The following is a 24010-nucleotide window of genomic DNA, read 5'->3' as shown; positions in this document are numbered from 1 at the left end:
TCGGAGGACAACGCAGCTCTGGGCAGTTTACAGGCAAGCCCGCAGGCGCCCTGCCAGACTACAGGGGTCGCTGGTGCGCGGTGAGCCGAGGACACCCTGGCCAACCTAACCCTCCCTCACCCAGACGACGCTCTGCCAATTGAGCGCCGCCCCCTGGAGCTCCCATCCACGGTCGACTGTGGAATATCCTGGACTCGAGCCTAAAAAATAATTGGGCATTTCAAATTGGGGAGAAAATAATAATAATAAAAAAATAATAATAATTGGCAACGACTAAAAAAATTTTTAAAAAAAAAATCTCCTTCGCTCTCTCTCTCGCTCTTTCTCCCTTCCACACTGTATGAGTGGCTGTTATGCTTTTATATATTTTATATATATGGGTTTTTTTTTTAAGAATTCCAGCGTCTAGCAGCTGAAGGTACTGTAGCCATTTGCAAGTCTGCCTCAATAATCTTTATTTTGATGGTGTACAAATTTCCGCACATTTCATTGTATATGGTTCTGTGATGTAAACAGCACACTATATCTTACATCTATGGGAAAAGACTTCAGACTTAGGTATGTTAAATTGTGCCCCCCCCCCCCCCCCCCCCCCCACTACGATTTAGCTTAGTCATCCATATTTGAATCACTGAAATAGTGTCCTTTGAACCTTCTGGCACTGCATTTCATATTTTATTAGCGTTGTAAATCATGATAGGAACAGTTTAAAGCCTTCGGCTCACTGAGTGCAAGCTATTTAACATAATCTATCACACAGTCAATAGTACAAAGGAAAGGTACACAGAGTATACAGAGCTTTACATGTTCACACTTTACACCTGGAACACCTATCACAGGTAGGTAATAGGACACTATTCAATAGTGAATCACTTTTGGGGAATATGAACCAGAAACAGTGCTGCACAATAATGTTTATTTGTATACAAAAATATTCGCATGGTGTCTCTTCTTATTTGTTGCAAAAAAACAGCCTTTTGTGCCCTTTGTGTTCTCTCATACTCATATGTTATCTTATTTTAATACACCCTGCAAAGTTGTAGGGACGCAAGCTTCCTCCCTTGAAACCTGATTGCTATTATATAACTCAGACAAGTGATGCTCAGCAGGTCCTACAAAAGAAGATTATATATTACCGTCATTCTCTGGAAATAAAAAGCTCAGGAAGGAAGACAGAAATTTAAAAAGGGACTCTCTGCAAGTTGTGTTTTTGATCATATTAAATCGGAAACACCTTTTTTAAAAAAAAAACAATGTAGGCCTATAATATAAAAACACAGTTTTTCTACTTTAAAAACTATGCTAACAAAACAGCATTATTTAATGTGCTTTAACCTGCAGAATTTTAAATAAAAAGTTATCTATGTGTTCCAAACCTGTGCACACATACTGAAGTGCAACTGATTTTTTTTTTTTTTTCTGATAACGAAACATTCATGCTTTCACCTTCACAAGTGTTTTTTTGGTTTTGTAGCACTCTTCACACGCTGTACAGCAGTGATTTCTGTTGTGAAGGGAGTATTCTCACATTCTCAGATTTTGGGTAAGGATGTGGTGGAGATTGTTCAGAAATGTTATTTTTATCTTTTTCAGAAGCAATAAAGTATATGGAATTTATTGATGAGGAGCAATACACACTAATCTGCTTCATAAGCTGTGGTGGAATTTTCTGCATACAACCGAGCAGGCACCGGTCCCATGCCAAGGATACGAAAGAGACAGAGACAAGTCGGAGCAAATTCACACTTTATTAGTTTGCAAACTGGAGCATTCAACAGAGTAACACAGACTCTGCAAGCAATCGCTAAGAAGGCTCAAAATATACTAAGTCAAACAGTTCCTTATATAATCAGTTTTTGCACAGAGTTCATGACTTGTGGTAATTCTTATCTTCCTTAGTTAGCTCGAACCAGCCTTGTAGTATCCTTGATACTGTTGTCTATTGACTTTTCTGATTGGTTGATTTTTTAGTTGCTAGGGAGAGTGTCTATCAGGTCCCACAAAGTTGATTCCCCTAATACAAGAATAACAAACCATATTTGGTAATATTAGCTAAGTGACTGGGGAGAAAAGAGGAATTGTCGCTGTCTCAAAATATTCTTTATATCTTTATCATTTGAGACAGTGTCCTATCCTCATATCGCTGACTCATGCACTTCTCTAACAGGGCTACTGACCCTTGGCCACATTCCAGTGTGTTAGTTCAACATTGTAAATCTAATACTTTGTTAACATCAAACTTCATATAATATCATTATTCAGGTTATACAAATCACAGAAATCATCAAAACACATTAAATTAAAACTCTTCGTACGATTAGTCTAAATTACTACGATTAGTCTGAGTTATTCTAACACATAAGCGTTTTCTCTTTGCAGCCTTTGCTTACATTTACTTTATTGCAACACAGGGTGGCATAAATTGCATTGCAAGTAAAGCTGCATGTTACATCTGGGCCTAAGCCTGCATGCTGACAAAGTGTAAATTATCATTATGATTAAGGACCTGTGAAAATCACTGAATTTTTCTTTAAAATTCACGACATTGTCACAGGTAAAGTATTGTATTCTGCAAAATGTGCACAGAACTATTTTATAAATTAATTACAGGTTATTATTATTTTTTTAAACATCAAACATAGAGAGAAATGCACTGACATCAAAATCAACATCAAAGTTATTGAAGTACTTTACAATAGCTTGTGAAACGGTGTTGTAATTAACAGCCTGTAGATGAAGTGTATCTGCAAGGACATCTTTCAATTCTGGTACGTCAGCTGCATGTTCACCATTTAGGTCTTGCAAAACAAATACAATGTGTAACCCATACTGATCTTGGGCATCAGTCGACTCGTCAGTGACCACTGACAAGCAACCAGACTGTTTTACCAATTCCATAATCTCCTGCTTGTGATACTCAGCAACTTTAGGTAAGTATTCATGTCTCAGCTGGGCTGATGAAGGAATCACTCCACCATTTGCTACATTCAGTCTTTTGGTTGTCCAATTTTTCAAGAGGGATATTTGCGCAAACAAATGTCAAAATGTAATGTGTTTTTTGCTTCATGGTTTTCAGTGGACTTTTGGAACATGGAAGTAACCGTTTTTCTGTTTCTTTGCAAGTAAAGCAGTTGCAGTACTGCTGGATTTTTGCCTTTCTCTTTCGGTGAATCTAAATGTCAACAGCCGATTCTTGGTAGTGATCTACAGTAACGTTGCAAGTCGTACAGTCACATGACAATCACTGCACAGCACTATGTGCATGGCGAATAATACACACAGGCGCGCAGCAGAGCTGTACACGTTCATTAATGTGATTTTTTTGTATCAAATACAAATAATAATTATGAAATAATTTATTTTTTGATTTCTTAAAAATATTCTAAAAAATTGCGGTATTGGGCTAATTTCACAATATCCGTGCAGCCCATGAAATCACGATTTACACGGGGCCATAATTATGATTAGGGCTTCTGATTTTCGGTTTTAACTGATAAAACACCCCCGATACAAAAAAAAATGAAATCGGTGGCTAGCCAATAAAACCAACTACAAAAATAATAATAAATACATTTCACAGCGCTGCTGGGCAATGTCCCGCCTTCATGACTTGTGTCTATCATTGATTCGTTCTAAATACTTTAAACCCGCCCCAACTACTGAATGACAGCACATTCCTACATTTCTATTGGAGACTCCACTTGCAAGATTTAAAATAAGATAACAATTAGGATGGAGACTTGTTAGCAGGATTTCAAGCTGTATTACAGTTAAGATATGGAGGATTTAAAACAGAATCGTGGCGAAATGTACAAAAATGCGTACACACAAAAACCCCTGAGGAATGTGCCTGTGACCATAGAGATTTCGGTGTGGAAGACAGCAAAGCAAAGAATGTACAACTTAAGTGTGCAAGTACTGTCGAGTTACTACTATACATATTTTGACACACACACACAAAAAAAAAAAAACACTCAAGCATTTTGGAAAGTAACTGAAGGCACTAATTTCATACAGTATATCAAAAACGAAAAATGATTTACATAAAACTCGAAAATAGCTAAAAATAAGCACCGAAAAATACAATTAATAAAACCTGAAAAACAGAAACCCTAATTATGATACAGGAGAGACCTCCTCAGTAATCCCTATGAACAACCCCATATGTCACTGTTTAAATGATGTTGTCAGTGGCAGCAGATGATGTTAGCTGCCCCTTTCTTTAGATTTGATGCAACTACTGTACCGGTACAAAATTCAATACAAATATCATCATTATTAGTAGTACCACATAATTCTCATCATTACTAAGAACTAATAACAACAGTAACAATAGAGTGCACGCATACAGGACTGGACTGACACGGGAAAGACATTCACTGTCAAAGTAAGAACTAGGGTAACAGGTAGACTGTGGAGTGGTCAGAGCTAGTGCAAAGCTGGTGGTCAGAGCATCACCACTTTGTGAAGAGCACAGTAAATCGATTTTCGCACTGAGTAGATCTAAACATTGTTTATATCAATTATTTTTCGATTTGAGAGTGTCATTTTGTGTAGCTTCTGTTTCCATGACACCCCATTTTCAACATGCACAGTATTTATAAAAAACACAGCAGTTTTATCCAAATATTCACCAGTTTTACCAGCAGTTTTAAATGTTCTGTATACCGTCGAAACCAAGACCACACAACTTAAGTCACAGGGAGATTGTTTAGCGTTGCAGAAAGGAGGGACAACTCAAATGCAATTTTCCTTTTTTACACCAAGTCACTTGAACCCTGTAGCAGGTGTTGTTTAGTCTGTAGTTTTTTTTAAAAGCCACTTCAAAGTTGCTCACCTGTATATCTTTGTAATAGGTGAAGGGCAGTCAGAAAATATATTTAAACTCTGGCTTGTTCTGCTGACTATAGTCCTTTTATTGTTGTCATGCAATTAATTCACTACAGTAATGTTAATTGCAAGCATCCATGCAGCATTAGAACATATCCTGTAGCTAATAATATTGATATATCAGCCCTAACTGAGGTGGATAAGAGGGTAGGACAAGGTGGGTGCAAGCTGCAAAAAAAAAAAAAAAAAGGTATGTCTCACACTGCAAGGCAAAGCCTGCCAGCACTGTCCTGATGTAATATAATCAAGGCCCTGAAATTAACCTCAGTACCTCAGTATCAGTACTAAATTATGTTAAACAGCCTTGATATGCACTAAACCTATTTCATTACTTACATAAATGTATCTACCAGGAGGTATCTAAGGTGAAGTCATGCATTACAATAGTTACAAAATGACCTACAGCACATGTAAAACCTGGGCATTTTTTGTTTTGTAAAAATTGATAAAACTGAAAATTGATAACCAGCTTTTCTTTAACCCAGTGTTAAAAGAAAAATGTTTTCCCAGGGAGGTCTCTGTGTTTGACATCACAAGAATGCCTACTTTATTTTGCCAAGAGCAATAATGATATACCAATTACAGATATCAGCATGTCTTCTGACCCAGCTCGGTAGCATAGCAACAAACTCACCATCACTAAACATTAGTATTTGCTGCTTTATTCTTTTCCCAGGAACCCTGTGTGTGTTAGCCTTGGCGTCAACTGGTCAAATCATAATAGTGGTTTGGGGTAGACTTGTAACTGAGTGCATTTTTTAAAAAACTGGATTGTACATAAAGGTAAATGTGATTTAGAGAGATATTTCATTATAAATCAGTGGGCTGGAATAAAAGTAGGAGTTAAAGCATGTTGTAATTCATAGTTAAAGAGTAATGTCTCTACCATTTAATGAGTAGAATAAAAACAGTGATTTGTTTTCTGTTTCAAAAGGATATACTTATTTTGATAACTTTATTAGTTTGTTTGTTTATACAGAGCACCTTAAAGGGTGTTCTCATACATGGATAGCTTTGAATCCTTAAATTTGATATAATTTCAAATCATTTAATAATCTCATTAAAGCAGGTGATAACGTCAATGAAAATTTGACCATTTTGATATTCCTGGTTTTGAGGTTGGTGCTCCAGGAGTTTATGCATAGTTTTTGACAAGGTTCTCTTTCGCAAAAATGTAATTGCATTTTGTTGTAAAGACCTGGCCAATGTCCTGCTTTTGTTTAAATTGTTTTTTTTTTAGAACCACAGTTCAGAGCTTAATCGCTGTCTAACTGGTCTGTGCCTTACTATAATGTCTCCCCTCAAATCTCTTACAGTTTAAACTGACATTCTGCACATTTCATACCTTGTTATCCAAGCTTATTCTGGAAAGGTCATTGAAAGAGCATACAGTACAGCAGTGTCTATTGACATGTGTGCTGAATACCAAGTGCTGGTCAAGCAGATTTGTACATCTGCTTCTCCGAATACATTTTACTAAACAGACATTCAGAAACAAATCTAGGATATCACAGTGTTTATGTGTACTATATCTGTACGTATGAAAAGCTATAAGGGGATAAGGTTTGTACTTACTGTTAGACAGGTATATTGTTTTCAGTATATATTCCTTGTATAATCATAGATTGGTTTAATACATTGTAAAAGTCCTTGGTAAATACAGTTAATCTCTATGTGATGTTTCGCCAAGGGCAAACTTTTATGCATATCTTACAAAATACCTAAGATTTCCAAGTGGAGCAGCAATTTTCAATGTTGATTTAAAAAATCTATGGAGATATGAATATTGCTAAGCAAACAATGACCATATCAGTAAAACACTAAAGCACCTTGACATGGCTAACAGAATAGTGCACTAATGGAATTCCTATTGGCTATTATTTCGATGTTAAAGCCCTAATTGCATGTACTGTAAACTATGGATTTGTCTGTCGTCACACAAGTTCCCCCTGGTACTACTTATTGAAGTGCTTTTACCTTGTACTGTAGGTACAGTATAATCTGCACACCAGGGGAGTTTGTTGAGTGACCTTGACTTCCTATCCACAGTTGCTAACATGTACCATCAGCCTCGCTACAGCCTTACTCATAATGATACAGAACATAAGATTTGAGACGTTGGCTTCATCCCTGCATACAGTATGCATTCTGTGACTCTCAGTTTGTCACAGGTGTTGTACAGGAAGAATTGAGCCAGTTATCTTACAAAGCCTCTGTAACAGGGGGAAGTATTACGTGCGTGGCTCGTCACTGAATATTAAATAGAGTCAGACACAGAGCATGGGGTGTTGACACGCTGCACAGGCGCACAGATTTAATAACACACAGAAGCTGTCACTTGGGTACCAGCAATGGCAGTGTCAGATTTACTAAAGAAAACAAAACAAAGCTAAAAATAAAAGTTTGCCACACAAGGTGAGCGCTAGCCTCATTAAAAGAGACGTTGCGCTCCAGGAACCTACTAGACTACTTTACCTTCTCTATACTGGTTGGGATCAACATCCCCTAAACTAACCTACAGCTGTTCAGGTCTCCCAGCGACTCCGGGTCTTTATGACAGTCCTGGCTGGGCAGAGTTCACAGGCAGCGTCTAGGCTGTTCCATAGTAGTTATTCTGCAGAGCGGACGCACTCCTTCTTGATGTAAACAAAGCGCCCCTCGGTGTAGCATGGCAGTGCAGTCACCTCGAGCTGTGGCACAGGCGCTTTTTTGAGCTGTGTGCAGCCTCCCTGGGCATGCCCCCCAACCAATCCGGACCTTCCGATCAGCTCAGCCCTGGGCGAGCCTACCTGCTCAATTGGTTGCTTAGCAATGTGTCTCATATTACACGTTCCAGTTGCACACATCCGTGCTAGAACCAGTGACAGGGTCCTCCCTGTCACAGCCTCATATAGGAGGTCTTGCAGTGAAGTATACAAAAAAATTTTTTCAGAGGTTATATAACTTTTTTCTTTGGAGGACCACTTTTAAAAAAAATAAATAAATACACGATTTTGAATAGGTACCCTCAACTAAAATCTGAGGAAAAGGCCACGCACAAAATGTGCGTTGCATATGACTGTATCACAAAACTGTCTTTCTTTTATTTATTTTTTAACAATTATTTTTCATCAATTCTCGATTTTCTCCCAATATTGGCATGTCCAATTATTATTCAACCTGGCTCACCACTGCAACCCCTGAAGTAACTCGGGAGAGACGAGGATGAGCATCCGCGTCCTCTGAAACAAGTGCCATCAGCCATCCGCTTTTTTACGCTCTGCAAGCCCGCTGTGCAGCCAGCTCAGAACTTACAGCTTCGGAGGACCACGCAGTTCTGAACTGCATACAGGTTTTTTGTGCTACTTATTAACTTTTGGTGTTCCAAAGTCATTTTGACCCTTCTTCATCAAGGTTCTTTTTTATATAAAATATTAAATAGCCCAATGAACTTTGTATTTTCTCTTTTGTGCCTGCCAGCCTACTTGAGCAGTTGGTATTTCCAGCTGATACTACAGTTCAACAATATTGCTTCTTTTGTGTGGCTGGATGTCCATGTGAATGAGGTGCTTATTTCTCACAGACCAACAAATAAATATTACTGTACACATAACATTGTCTTCATGTTAGCTTGTCTGATATCCCATTCACACTCCTGTGGTGGACACCAGTAGTGATGATGTGGTATGTGATGTCAGAAGAGGATGGAAGAAGGGAGTTAGAGCATGTCAAGACTTGTTTAGTGATGTTTAACAAACATAAATAGGGCTAAATTGACCATAGGGTAGAAACTGCCCTACCCTTGCACATAAAAAATAGCAACTTTAGAGTTTTACATTGTCCTCAGCTCCTTTCAGCCCCACTAGAGGTCTCCATTTCCTGTGCTGTGAGAGACAAGGAACAGACTAGAATGAAACAGCTGACTGAAGGGAAATATCTGGTCTTTTTCTGGACGGAGCACAAGAATGCCACTGGCACATCAGAGGCTGCAATAATGTGGGCCCCATGTGTTTGTGTTACAATAAATACCTAATGCGTGTAGGTCATCTTCTATCTCTGACTCTCCCGGGGAGGCAATTGAAGAAATTGTGCGTTTGCTCACTCTGAGACTACAGCAAAGGGCTCCTGGGGGCTTGTATAACAGGCTTTCTGAACCCGCTCCTGTCTGCCAGTTTGTAAACTCTGCACTGGTTGTGATTACATATTGAATTGTGTGTTGACAAACCTCTTTGGTTATCAAGAATTTTGGTCATCACAATTTATTTATAGATAATGGACAAGGGCTCCTGAAAGGCAATAATCAGTCTTACTCAGAGACTACTCCTTGAAAACTCAGGGCATAGTTTATTACTATAACTGTATTACTATTATTGGTAACAGAAAGCTGTTGAATATCTAGGCTCAGTTGTAAACAATTACTCACTAGGATTGTGTATCCTATATATTGTCCAATTCTGTTGTCAAAATTTGGGCACATAAAAAATGTGAATGCATTTGTCCAGAGCACAGTCCGCATACATTGTTGAAACAGTTACATTTCTGAAGAGTTGGGAGGCTGGGGATAATAGATTGGCTTGGAGTCCATTTTAAGTTAAAGACAGACAGGATTTTGGATGAAGTGGCAAATTGTGAGACTGAGACTGACAGTAGATTTTGATTTAGCATTCTAGATTTAATAAGGGAGCTATGTGAGGAAGTTAACAAATGGAAACCAGGTGTCTGTATACACCAGTGCTGCACAACTCCGGTCCTGGAGGGCCGGTGTCCCTCCTGGTTTTTGTTCTAACCATACCCTGAATGAGTTAATTGGACCAATTAAGCTTCTAATAAGGTCCAATAAAGTACTTTAAGGTGCAGTTGTAATAAAAACCTGCAGGGACACCGGCCCTCCAGGACCGAGTTGTGCACCACTGGTATACATTATAAATGTATTAAATATGTCTGTTTAATGTAATTGGTATTACAGAGACAGATGGAATTTTGTCAGTATTGTACACTATATTATGGAAGAATAATACAATTAACTTAAAGAGATACAGTACTTACTTTTTATATTCGTCATTTACTAATCATGGGGTGTGTGCGGGCAGTCTGTGTTTGCCTGCTCTGATTGGATGAGATAAGAGGTGCTGATAGGGCTAGAAATAGTTTGACTATAAGCCCAGAGCAACTCACAAACATCAGAAATGACACAGGGCTGCAGTGCCATGAGGTTTGGCCTCTGACTAAAACTGTACATTTCATAAACAACAGTGTTGCTGCAATATAGGAGGATTACTGCTCAAATGACTTTAACACCCAGGTCTGAAGACTTTTATTGTGGCTGCTCTAGCAAGTATAAGCACCACTCTTTAGTCCTAATGGACTTGGTTACACAATTCATGAGTTCCCACATCTTTACTTTTTCCAGGTTTTGACAGTTGCTCATCAATACTAAAATAAATTATGTTTTTGACAAACATCCTTCAGTTCTAGCAGAATTTCAAGGGCGTGGTCTTGTACCAAAGTTACACCATTCATATTTGGGTTTCATGTAAGGGCACTCAATAGTGAGTCTGTGGTATGCAAATTCCAGCAGGTGGTATCTCATTGAAAAGCCTCAACAGGAAGCTTAGAGACTGGACTGATGCAACACTGTAGAGAGACCTGTGTTGGAAATTAGCATGACAAACACCAAGGAGCTTGCATGGAAACCAACCCAGTGCTGTACTTGACTGTAACATTATACAACTCTCACCTCACCAACACATACTGCTGTGCACCTTGAAGGTTGTGGGGGGGCGGGGGCTGTGATGGTTTTTGCTTTTTGGAATTATAAAAATAATATTTTGGTGTGCTATGGCATTGTTTTCGGTTGACCTCACCACATTTCTTGTAGCAGTTTATAATACTGCATGACAATCATGTTGCTAAGCAAATTTGGTAAATAAGAATACTATATAAGTAAATATTAAAATATATAAATTCACCTACTAAATGTAGCTGTGCTGTGGGCTGAGACAAGGAGAGCATGTTTGACCACCATTGGCCAGTTCTTTAATTTAACTGGTGAATATTAATTTTAATATTTACTTATTTTGACTACTGCTAAGTCCCTAAAGAGGTTTCTAATAAAGTCCTTAGTCTGTTTTCTCACTCCAGTGACTTCTAATCAGCTGCAAGTGCATTTTCCATTGTGAACACAGTGAGTGGCACTCATGGGATTCTGTGTTGTTATAACAGTCTTGATAAATGTCATGAAGATGATTCTCAGGAGGTTATTTCAATCACAGCTCTGCTATTTGTTCCACAGTTCTACCTGACACAGGAGATGTCAAGACTATTTCAACAATAGACATGCTATGTCCCCTTCAGTATCCCCTTTCTGGAAATGAATCAGACTCTTTTGGTATCTCTCAACCAGCCACGCATTCTCATATTTGATTGCTTAATTGGTCTTTGAGCATTGGTCTTTTTTTAATAAAAGTCGTATGGCATCAATGTATTACCTCAGCGTCTTTTCATACTTACATGTACAGTATATGTCAAATTGTTATTTCCTGTGATTAATTTTAAGGCTAAATCTCAAAGTGAACCACATTAAAGGTATACAAACAGGTATGTAAGAACCCATATCTGTTTACTGTGCCACCAGTGCATTTTTATTGAACCCCTTCCTGTGTTTAAAATCACTGTTTACTGATGAAACACCTAAGACTCCGAGCCCTGCTCTCTAAAAGTTAACTCATTCAGTGGACTGCAGTGATTACTTCAGACAAACAACAGTAAATAAATTGATAAACAGGTTACAGTATATAGTTGTGATAATAACACTACTGTGGCTTGTTCCTCTGTAATAATGGAACTCCCTTGTTCAATAAATTAATTGATACAGCAGTTCTATTACTATCTTGTGACAGGCCACAGCAATGCCATTATCAATTAAAAACAAACATATTTATATTTCTACCGAATATGTGCTGAATACAACTAAAGCTGTGCTAAAGAGTAAGTAGCTCCGAAAAAATATAACGTTACGTGTCCCCACGTGTTGTTACAACTATTTTAACAACGTACCTGTAATTTGTCTTTTGGGGGTTAACATCCTGACAGGTTTTTACACTTACAAATTTAAACACTCTCTCAAAGGTATTTTCAAAATGCTTAGTGGACTCAGGTTTGAGATCAGAGATGTGTCCTCTCTCTGATTACTGACGGGAGGCAAAAAACAAAATGTCCTGTCCTTATTCCTGAAGAGGCACGCCCCAATGAAACTTGGGCAGTGACGCCCAATGGTGTCCACAGCCGTCCAGGTGCGTACCTGTGGTTTGCAAAATGGTAGTAATGAGCAAACGGAAGCAGATACATTTGGTTGATGCTTAAAAAAAGATTGAAAATCTCTCTTCTGATAATCCAGAATGTCAGAGGGAAAAAATCAGTAAAAGCATCGAACCGTCTGTTTCTGGCAAATACGCTGTTGGCATCGAATGTTAGTACAGTACTACTGCATGATCTGAATTCTGCTGCTCTTCCAGGATTGGGCACGGGAAGTGCACATTTAAAGTTTAATTTGTATTTTAATTGTATCAGTGTCTTATATTAAAATGAATAATACATTGTCCTAATCATTAACACATAATTGACAAGCCGTGTTGTTATTATTATTATTATTATTATTATTATTATTATTATTATTATTATTATTATTATCAGTAGTAGCCGTTTACAGCCTTATAGATTATGTTAGAACTCCCGGAGTTTACAAGATTATTATGTACAGCTGTAAAATGATAAGGTTTATTATGTACAGGTCGCGTGGGCATCTTAACTGACTTCATCACAGCACCCAAACTGGCAGTTTAATGAAAATGACAACCAGATTTCAAAAAGTTACTGGTGAAAACAGAGACGTGTTCGTTAAAAATCAGGAAAATGCTGCCGCAAGAAAAAAACGTTGAATGATATAAAGGCGTAACTTGAAGAAAATGGAGACAACAGAAAAATTCATCAAATACTAGAACAGCAACTAAACAACATTGCTGTATACTGAGAAGCAAATACAGGTATTTAATGTGACGCAAATATGAAAGTTCAATTTACTATGGTAACCAAATGGACTTCACAAAAAAAAGAAAGTTTAGTGGCAAAATAAAAGCATTAAAAAAGCGAAGTATAACGCTCTCGGAACTGTGCTAATTACTCTTTAAAGCTATTATTATTATTATTATTATTATTATTATTATTATTATTATTATTATTATTATTATTATTATTTATTTCTTAGCCGATGCCCCTTATCCAGTTTGTTACAATTGTTACAAGATATATATATTTTTTTATAATTGAATTGTTGAAAATTATTTTTTTTTATTATTTTCTCCCCAATTTGAAATGGCCAATTTTTAGGCTCAGCTCACCGCTACCACCCCTGCGCTGACTTGGGAGGGCGAAGACGAACACACGCTGTCCTCCGAAGCGTGTGCTGTTAGCCGACCTCTTTTTTCACACTGCGGACTTACCATGCAGCCACCCAAGAGCTACAGCGTCGGAGGACAACGCAGCTCTCGGGCAGCTGACAGGCAAGCCCGCAGGCGCCCAGCCAGACTACAGGGGTCGCTGGTGTGCGGTGAGCCGAGGACACCCTGGCTGACCTAATCGTCCCTCCCCCCGGTCTGCGCGCGGCCAATTGAGCGCCGCCCCCTGGAAGCTCCTGTCCTCGGTCGGCAAAGGAATAGACTGGACTCAAACTCGCTACGTCCAGACTATAGGGCACATCCTGCACTCCACGTGGAGTGCCTTTACTAGATGTGCCACTTGGGAGCCCCCAGATATCACATTATTTTTCCATACAATTACCCATTTATACAGTTGGGTTTTTACTGGAGCAATCTAGGTAAAGTACCTTGATCAAGGGTACAGCAGCAGTGTCCCCCCACCTGGGATTGAACCCACGACCCTCCAGTCAAGAGTCCAGAGCCCAACCACTAGCCTCAAGTCATTTGTCGGGCATGATAAGCACCCAAAATTTGAAGGTAATCTAAAGATTTCGATTAGGAGTTACTGGTACCTGCTGATACGTGGAGTCTCCCCCTTCTCTGTCATGAACAGAGGAGCAGAGTATTTAAGATACTCTAAATTTAGATTGCACTCACAGGAATGTCGGACATCACCCAAGTTGTTTGACGTCAAATCTCTCACTGACAATATTAATGAGCTCTCAGTGCTAAGAACTTACATGGGGGTTTCCTGCTGTGTGTAACCCAAAAGTCTACTGTGCATATTTGACAGTTAAAACTCACTTGCAGTATGCTAATTTAGTTAGTCTTTTCCAATTAAATTCTGTTGCATAATTTTTGGTAAGAATTCCCTGGGATAACAAATACCATAGGTACAGATGGGTCATAGTCTAAAAGCATTAGTGTGGCAGTAAATTTTCCATATCTAGGTAGAACACAGTTCAGTGGTAAACATACCTTCTTTCACACCAGTTCTTGACTGTCATTTTTGTGTGATTATTCCAAGCGATTTGGTGTTGCTGCATGTGATGACTTTGTGTTTTAGGAAGCACTGCATATCCAGTCATCCTAAACAATCTGCATATACTGTACAATCTATTCAATCACTGTTCATCTTTTCTTCATTGTAAGTTTGTGAGGTTGTCATTGTGAGTGAGTTTTCAGTTATTTACACTCAAGGGACCACCTTCATTCGAGTTTCCAGAAAACTATACTGGGATTATAAATGATATGCAGTGAAGTGGAGAGAATCAGGTGGCAAAAAACTAGCAAGAGGCTTGTGGACCAGCAGCAGCAAATCAGGTGCTAACCTTTGCTGATCTGCACTTCAAGAACATTTTGAGTCAAAGGTCTTCTACGGTAGAGCTGACACAGAAAGGCAGATGGCAAATGTTCATCCACGCACGTCAGGACTTGGTTATTCTGTGACTCCCACTCACTTTCAGACATGGTCTTTACAAGCTATATTCTATGATTCTGTCAATAAGGTTCCATTACAGGTGCAACATTTCCATATTTTTTTTACTGTTACAAACAATTGGATCTGACAGATACACCCCTTAGGTTAAGATGTCAGGATGCTTTGTTTCTGTACATAGAAACTCCCATTTCTAGTTTTCTTAGTGAGATTCAGCAGGGAAAATTAAATAGGAATTAAAAAGGACTGGTTGGAACCAAGTTCTGCAATGCCAAGAAGAGCCAAGGAGGCTGTTTCCTGGTTTGAAACATCGTCAGAAATAGTAATTACTGATTGAGCTGTAGCCTTTTATCAGAGTTTACCAGATCCTTAGAATGATGGATCCCGGTAGGCCTTTGGTTATTGCAGAAAATGTAATGAATTTGTTTCACTTTGCTGTCATTGCTTTTATTTCTCCTAACTCTAGAAGATTTACATCGACCTTCATTTTCTCTCTTGGGATTAATAATGAGAAAAAAAGATAATTTTTTTTTTCTTTCATTTGAAGCTTCACAGCACTGGCTCCTCCCCCTGATCAGTGTGCCCTCCTCCTAGCTTTACTCCTGGCTAATTTTGGCTTCAGCCTGACAGTGTGCTCTGGTAGTACTGACAGCTGGGTATAAGGTAAAAACAAAACAACACTGAGTACACACTTGTTGCTCTTTGAGGACTGTTAACTCAGACAATAGAAGAAAAAAAATAATACTGCGAGGGAGAAGTTTTGTCCAACAGAAATTTGAATTAATGCTGTCCTGACAGACAGAATGTAAATACAATGTTATTGATGCTTAAAGTGACTTTATACTGAAGAGACTTAAGGAATATAAAAAAATGACAGACCTCACTCCTTCAAACGGAGAAGACAAGGGCCCTGAAATCGAGCTGTTTGTAAAGGTAAGAAACTGGTGCAGTATCAACTCATTTGATACCATTTAGCAGACTTTTGAAGTATACACCAGTACTGTATCTATTAAGAGTGCTCTAAGACTATCCATAATGTAATTTTATAGAGCATGACAGTTAATCTAAGAATGTTAATAGTTAAAAGGTGATGGATAATGTAACAGAATGCATTTAGCTCTCTGTAGTGACAGTTAATAATCCACATAGATGCATTTCTGTTAACTTTTTGACAGCAACCTATATTTCTAATGTTGTTATGAAGCCATTCCTTTATCTTTACAGTATCTTGAGTGAAAGTCATACATGGTATTATAGTCATATGTAAATCATGAGCAGGGCTATTATATTGAATGTCGTATGGTAATCTGTGTTTATGACTGTAGTGACGTGTTTTGTCTGCTGTGTAATATCTTTGTTTCGTTAGCAGGAATACTGTTTATTCAAAGGATTCCTTGTTTTGTTTAGCTTAGGTGTTGTAGTAGCTGACCGAACATGGCTTGAGGCAGCTTTGTTAAATGTCTGTCCATTAGGCTGTTGGTACTACACAGTAAACAGAGGAAACCTGAAGTTGTCAGACTAGGAAGGAGACATGGCCAGTGTAAAGTGCTGAGAATCTGTCACAAACACCATCTGCTCTGCTTGTCCAATGTGTCTCCATACAGACAGCAAAGGACTTTAGACCCTTAGAAATCCTTGTGTTTTTGCTATCAGTAACATCTGTTAGTTATTGCCTCCCACTCCAGGTTAGTCAACATCAGTGACATTTTACTCCTGAATGCAGTGGCTGGGTAGTACAGTTTTTAAGATGCAGTGTCACGCAATCATGTTCAATTTTAATATTTGAATATACTTTAAAATATTCTTTTGTTTACCCTTCTGATGACCCTTCTCCTTTTATTTTTATTTTTTTTATGTATTTGTTATCTGATAAAAAGTATAAGGAAGCAAAACTAGAGCTGATATTTTCAACACTGGTTTCCATAGCCTTGTGAATATGTTTCAAAACATAACTAAAAACATCAAATGGACACAGCAGCTTTGAAATGTCTTTTTGAAACAGACTGAGTTGATGGTGTGTCACCCCTTTAGGCCCAGTGGCCACTGGTGTGTTAGTTGTCACTTTGTGAAAAGTGTTCAGGCTTGGGTATTCCAGGATACACGCTAAAAAAATCAGTACTGAAGATGCTTTACCATATGGAAACAGAAAGTTTACATTGGAAGCAAATGTCTCCAGTGATAAAAGTTGTACATAAAGTGTGCATTATAATTATTTTCCTGTTAAAAGGAAGGAGGAAGGGATGCAAAACAGGTGGCTTTATTCAGTGTGTGGTGTTATATGGAGTACAGTGGCAGATTTATTGGTGTCTTTTAAAGTTTGTATTGCCTTGTTTTAGATGGACACAGGGTTGCAAAGTAATAGTGCAAGACGGTAAAGAGTGAGAGTTAGTGAAAGCATCTCCTTAGGCCTCAGCCCTTCAACGTCTTGCTTGTTGTTTCCATACTGTCAGCCAGCAATGATGAAGATTTTATTATACAGGACAGTGAGACGCTAGAAACAAGGAGCAGTTCTAATATACTTAATGTTCTAAACTAGTTTTAATTACTGGTTTAAAGTTTCTCTTAGTCTGCTACTGTAAGTTTTTACTTTTTTCAAATACTCTAGATATTTTTACATTATTAGTTCCCATAAACCTTTCACCCCTTACGAATGTTTAGCTTTTTTTCATTTAGTTTTCTTTTCTTTTTTCTTTTACGTTTAGGACATCTCTGACAATACAAACAGAGCAGCCTTCTCCTCCAAAGTTTAAATACAAAGTATATGCTAGGTGGAGTTCTCACTGCAAAGGCACAACCAGCATTTAAAACTAAGAAACTAAGAGGGGAGCAATTCAGAGTCTGAGGGTCACCTTGGGCTTATTGTAATGAATAAATGTTATATTAATTATACACACCAGGTTTTTTAATAAGTACAAATGTTAATGATTGACATTGACTTATGGTCAGTGGGGTCTATTTTCAGAGATACCTTAACATGCTCAAACTGTACAGTATACTTATGAGGCATCTGTCAAAACTAGATCTTTACCCTTCAGTTGCCGTCCCTGCTGATAATATCATAGCCGTCAGTATCGGTAATACACAGATGCTCATTCTGTTGACATTGGGTTTGGATGGCTGAGTGATGACCGTCCACAGAGCAGAGTTGAACAGCTTGAACTAAGTTGGCAGCATTCTTTCAGAACAGTAAATGTCACTGTGATCAGTTGACGTTTGGTCCAAAAATATAACAGTGGCTTTTCACCGGTGCCAGAGAAGAGCAACACCTGATCTCGAATTGCTGCAAACCCTACAGGGAGTCATTCTGGCAGCTGAGAGTTATGACTTAGAGCATCTGATGGGAATAATGTACCCGTATCAGTAGATGACGCTTATTAACAACCTCTTGGTTCCCAGTTGTCATTAACCAAAAGTTGCCAATAAGCGAAAAGCCCCCGTTTTCAAGTGTATCTATATAGAACAACTATATATACTGTAGTTGTACAAATATGGCACTGGAATACAAGTGTTACATGTTACAGTGTTAAAAAATGAACATGAGAAACACAAAATTCCCAAACATAGAACTGTTTACTTCACGCGTGTGTAAAACAAAAAAAAGGGAGTAGGCTTAAATAGTAGTACTACACAATGATGTACTACAATTGTCCTTACAATGAGTGAAGCAAGCATAAGAAATATGTGTTGTACTTACAATCAATTCTAAAGAACACACTTTTAAAATAAGAAATTGTCCAACGTTGTCTGCTTTTTATTACAATGTACCACCTCCCGATGTAAATCCATCTCAATTTTGCGTGCAGCTTCGTAGCCAGTTTCAAAGCCACGATTCTGCTTCAGTCCGCCAGAAATACGCAGTTGGGAAGTCAGTGTGTTATAAAAGCTGTATGAAGTATGCGCATAAATCATGCAAGTGTGCTCTGTAGCACTGGCAGCTAGTAATAAAGTTGTCAATAAGCGGCGTGCAGTTGCTAATATCAGAATTCCATTAACATTAAAGTCTATGGGGTGGGATTGGTTCCTGGGAAAATGTTTTTAATAACCAAAAGTTGTCTTTATCAGGGTTGCTAATAACCGGCATCTACTGCATATCATCATCATCTTCAGTCTTTTTCAATCCACTGCTGGATGAAGGCCTCCCCAAGATTCTTCCACATAAGCCTGTCTGCTGCATCCCTCATCCATGTTGTTATTATTATTATTATTATTATTATTATTATTATTATTATTATTATTATTATTTATTTCTTAGCAGACGCCCTTAACCAGGGCGACTTACAGTCGTAAACAAAAATACATTTCAAGAATCACAGTACAAGTATTAATACAATTAAGAGCAAGATAAAATACAATGACTTCAGTTCTAGTAAGTACAAGTACTGTATATGACAAAATAAGATTCAATATCGGAGCAGATAACAGTGTCAGTGATAGTTACATCAGGATACGATTAAATGCAAAATACTACAGATTGAATAACACTTGTGGCAGATTACAGTACAGTACTCTGTAAAGTACAGGATTAAATGCAGTAAAATAGGGAACAGATAAGTGCAAGTAAAGCACGTTAAGGAAGAGTGATAAGTGTCCAGAGTGAAAAGAGGAGTTCTACAGGTGCTGTCTGAAGAGGTGAGTCTTGAGGAGGCGCCGGAAGGTGGTCAGGGACTGGGCAGTCCTGACATCTGTAGGAAGGTCATTCCACCACTGCAGGGTGAGGATGGAGAAGGAGCGGGCTCTGGAGGCAGGGGAGCGTAGAGGAGGTACAGCCAGTCTTCTAGTGCAGGAGGAGCGGAGAGGTTGTGTAGGGAGAGATGAGGGTCTGGAGGTAGCTGGGTGCAGTCTGGTCAAGGCATCTGTAGGCGAGTACTGGATGCGAGCTGTGATCAGGAGCCAGTGGAGTGAGCGGAGCAGTGGAGTTGCGTGGGAGAAGAGAGGCAGAGAGAACACCAGACGAGCAGCGGATATTTATTGAACATGGCTTGAGTCTTCTTCAGGTTCATTTTCAAGCCCGCTTTGCTGCTAGCCTTGTGTAGTTCTTGTATTCTTGTTTGTAATTCTTCTGGGCACGTTGTAAATATGAGGCTGTCATCAGCAAATCATAGGTCATTGATCATTGATCTTCAGCCCCTTATTTTCCCAATCTAGTGTTTTGAAAATGTCTTCTAGAGCTGTGAAGAGCTTTAGGGAAATTATATCTCCTTGGCGAACTCCTTTTTTAATCTTGATTTTGTCACTGTTTTTATGGAGTCTTACTGTGGATGTTGCATTCTTGTATATGGTGCTGATCAAGTCTCATCAAGTACATTTTCTCAATTCCTTTTCAGAGAGCTTAATACAGATCTTGTGTAAACAGAGTGAAAGACTTTTTCATAGTCGATGAATCCCAAGCAAAGTGGTAGTTCGTACTCGTTGCTGGTTTGAATCACTTGAAGATAAGATAGGGCTGTAGTTCTTGAGGTCTTTATCTCCTTTCTTATGTAAAAGTATCACCGATGCGTTGTTCCAGTCGTTTGGCACTTTGATTGTGTTGGATTTCGCCATTACGAGTTTTGCTCTCTCCAGTGAGTATTTTGCATCTTACAAGTCTGTGGTCACTTCCTGTGTTAAAATTGTTTAGTACTGAGACATCTTGTACAGTGTGTTTCTTGTTGTGAGTATGTAGTCAATTTCATTCTTAACTCCACTAGGTCCTCTCCATGTCCATTTCCTGATGGGTTTCTTCTGGAAGAAGGTGTTCTGATGAATAAGTTCTTATTTGCTGCAAATTCGACTAGTCTGTCGCCCCTCTCGTTCCTGTCGCCATGTCCAGATTTGCTGACCGAATTCTCGTCTTCTTGCTGCGCTCCTATTTTGACGTTGAAGTCACCGATGATGAACTTATAGTGGCTCTTCCTATTTTCGTGTAGTTCTTGTACTTCTTCATAAAAATCTTCGACTTATTCATCCGAATAGCTTGTTGTTGGATGACCTGAAGTTCATACTTCCTTGAAACCTTCACTATCAGTCTTGCGGACCTCTCTGACGTGCTGTCAATCTCTATTATGTTGTTCTTGATTCTCTTGTGGACAATTAATCCAACGCCTCCTGTTTGTCTGTCTGTAGTGCCTCGGTAGAAGAGATGTCCACTGTTGAGTTCTAGTGGTCCTTCATCTTTTCGCCGTACTTCACTTTAGTCCTATGATGTCCCACTTGATTCTTCCAAGTTCTTCTTCCAACCTTTGAAGTCTTGCTTCACCTGACAGAGATCTGCAGTTGTACGTGGCTAGGGTCAGTGTTCTGTGGCAGCCTAAAATCGTAACCTGGTGATTCTTAGAACCCTCTGCCTTCATGCCTAACCAGTTGGACTTTAGGAAGGATCTACTATATATATATAAGCAATTTGTGCTAACCACTTTACTATTCTGAATTCCAGGCTATTTAGTTAGCAACATGTAAAGGTAATGAGGCTTTGTAGGCCTGAATTAAAAGCTCACAAGACTTCACAGCTCACAGTTTGACCATGATTTTATAGCAGGGCTGCAAAGCCATATTTTGAATGCAGATTGTGGAGGCCAGTAAAAATTGAGAGCTTTCATGAAAAAGAATCCCCCAACCACTTCCCTGGCTGGCCCTGGCTGTTGTATCCTTGTGCTTTCAGAAAGTAACAAGGCCCATCTTTGGAATATAATACTGCTGCTGTAAAAAAAAAAAAAAAAAAAAAAATCTTAAAGCCAACAAAACATAAGCTGAAACAACAACAAAGCACAACTTGCACACACACCTAATTAGCATTAAGGTTTCAGTTCAGCAATGATCAGAATGATAGTAACAGGCTTCCCAGGGCTGTTAATGTAATTTATACACATTAATGTACGCATGCATTGTATGTTATTAGTGGTAGGTGTTTTGTTTTTTCATTCAACTTCTGACTCCAAGCTTTCACCACAGTGAAATAATGATATAAGTGTGCAGTATTCCTAGTAAACCAATCTGTATCCCCTGATCAATTACCAAAAAAAATAACACCCATTACCACAATCATCTCTGCATCCGTTGTGTTTACCAATAATTTAATATAATCTAGTGCAAGTGGACACAGATGAGGAAACTGCCCTATAAACATACATATTCTAATTGGTTAACCCTCATGAGTTGCAAAGCTCTGATTGGCTAAACTGAGTATTGAAATCCAGTATACAGTTTATAAATAGCTTTTCTTTTTTTTTTTTTTTTTTGGACTAATACAGTATGTGCCATGTTTACTCCAGTCTGTAACATACTCAACTCCTATTGTTTGAAAGGAGGAAAAAAGTTGTTTGTTTCTCATTTTTGTATCATTCACGTGGAATAGTTATAATAGTTAATAATATACTGGAGCAAACATTTTGAACACTTTGACCATACCACTGATCTACATCACTTCTTTGGGAGACCGGTGTTTCTCTTTCTTCATGCAACTGTCATAGTCAATAGTGAATCTAGTGCTTTTCATAAAATATGAATCTAAAGTACACATTAGTATCACACAGAAACACAGTTTTAAAGATAGTATTAATAATACAGGAATGAGTAGTTAAATTGCTACTGTGTAAAAAGTGAGGGGACAAATGCCCCACCTTGGCCCCATAATCCCGCCTCTGATTATAAATCACTTTGCTTCCTCTACCCATCCCTTCTGTGCAAAATGTACTTCATTGAGATTATCTGTCCAGATTTTATCTAATGAAAATCATTTGACCTTTGCATTTTCCTCTTTAAAGGATAAAGTGTTGGCTGTATTGCTTTGTTTATTTATTAGTATTGCTTTGCATTTCATGCAAATATGCAAAACCAAAATCATTTAAAGGGAGGGTGATTTAGATTTCATTGTTATAATAGCTATATTTTTCTTTCCTTTCAATTGCCACACATTTAAATATATCTTATTAAAATAATACAAAAAAATAAGTTAATGTTTTTGGACTTACATTTAAAGGCTTGAAACAAGAGTTAACCCTTCAATCACTGACTGGAGAGCCGGTTCAAGTTTGATTTGCATATTTCAACTATATCAAAGAAAATCATTCAAAAACTTGTTTTTCTTTTTCATCAGTGTCAAAATGTTACTCTCCAAAGTAGAAATCATGTATGAAGAACTGTATTTTTCACTTGTTTGATTATGGTGTTTGATTACATGCCTCAGGTGAGCAATTAAAAAAACTGGATCGACTAATGAACAAAGCAGCCAGATTTGTATTAAAAAGCCACCCTCAAATCAATCACTGCCAGTTACTGGCTTCTTTAAATTGGATGTTGCTGAATTGTAGGAGGCAATTACACTGGGTACTTTTTGTGTTTAAAACTGTAATAGGTTTTTTGCCTAGGCTCGATGTTACAGGTAAATATACCTAAGAACAGTTTATGATCTAGTCTTCCACTGTGTTGGCCGATCAGCATTTAGTTAGAGCCCCCCCAAAGCATGAAATAGTCTGAACCACAGTAATAAATAACCCAAATGTATTAGCTGAATGTTGATTCGGTTGCTGTCCATTAAGCATTCTAATATCAGTTTGTAAACCCATCAAATCTCAGAAACCATTTGAGAGACAGAGCTACTTTTTCCATGGTTACTGTATATCCACTTAAGGCAAAATGTGCAAGTACACTTGACTTTAACTCTCTAATTATGATATGATCATGCAACTTTTTGGCATCTGAATAATGTACCAAATCGGCTTTTTGTTTGCTTTTTGTGTTTATTGAGCACACTAGACAAAAGCATGAATTAAAAATGCATTGAAAAAAATATATATAATTTAATAAAATATTTCAGTAAATATGGGCTGTCCATATATATATATATATATATATATATATATATATATATATATATATATATATATTAACAGCACATTTAATCAAGTAAGGCACTTTCACTTCAGGTTCTTAATTGAGAAGGGTGAAGCAGGACATACAAGTATTGTGAAATAGTCCCTGGCACAGCGGTCCTTCTCGGTGGCTGCTATTGGCACAGACTGACGGTGAGGGTCATTATATTATAAACTGAACCTCTTTTTATCTACTGCAGTGTAATTGTATATACAACTATACACCACTGAGTGCCAAAAGCAGAGCTTAACAGCAGTGGCGCTATAAGACATGTTAGATTTCTGTGAAACCAAGGTCAGCATTTGAAGTCAAGTAAAATGTACAGTACAGGGAGCTGTGGCATCTTAGCAGGGAGAGCAAAGGACATTGAATTTCATGCAGC

General features: G+C 38.2%; 1 protein-coding gene across 2 annotated transcripts in view; it reads left to right on the top strand.

The window, feature by feature from the left end:
• LOC117403253 (chloride intracellular channel protein 5-like) overlaps window positions 1–24010 on the top strand; it is a 45418-nt gene that overhangs the window by 2382 nt on the left and 19026 nt on the right. Inside the window, exon 1 of one of the 2 annotated variants that reach the window (XM_034005268.3) lies at window positions 15419–15714. The exons of the other annotated variant lie outside the window; for it this stretch is intronic. Coding sequence (XP_033861159.3) covers window positions 15652–15714 — 63 coding nt within the window. The 5' untranslated portion in view covers window positions 15419–15651. Of the gene's footprint in view, window positions 1–15418; window positions 15715–24010 lie in introns of those variants that run through there. 2 annotated transcript variants of the gene reach the window in all.

Source organism: Acipenser ruthenus, chromosome 5 (assembly GCF_902713425.1).
Source record: "Acipenser ruthenus chromosome 5, fAciRut3.2 maternal haplotype, whole genome shotgun sequence".
NCBI lineage: Eukaryota > Metazoa > Chordata > Actinopteri > Acipenseriformes > Acipenseridae > Acipenser > Acipenser ruthenus.
This window is presented reverse-complemented; position numbering and strand designations above follow the sequence as displayed.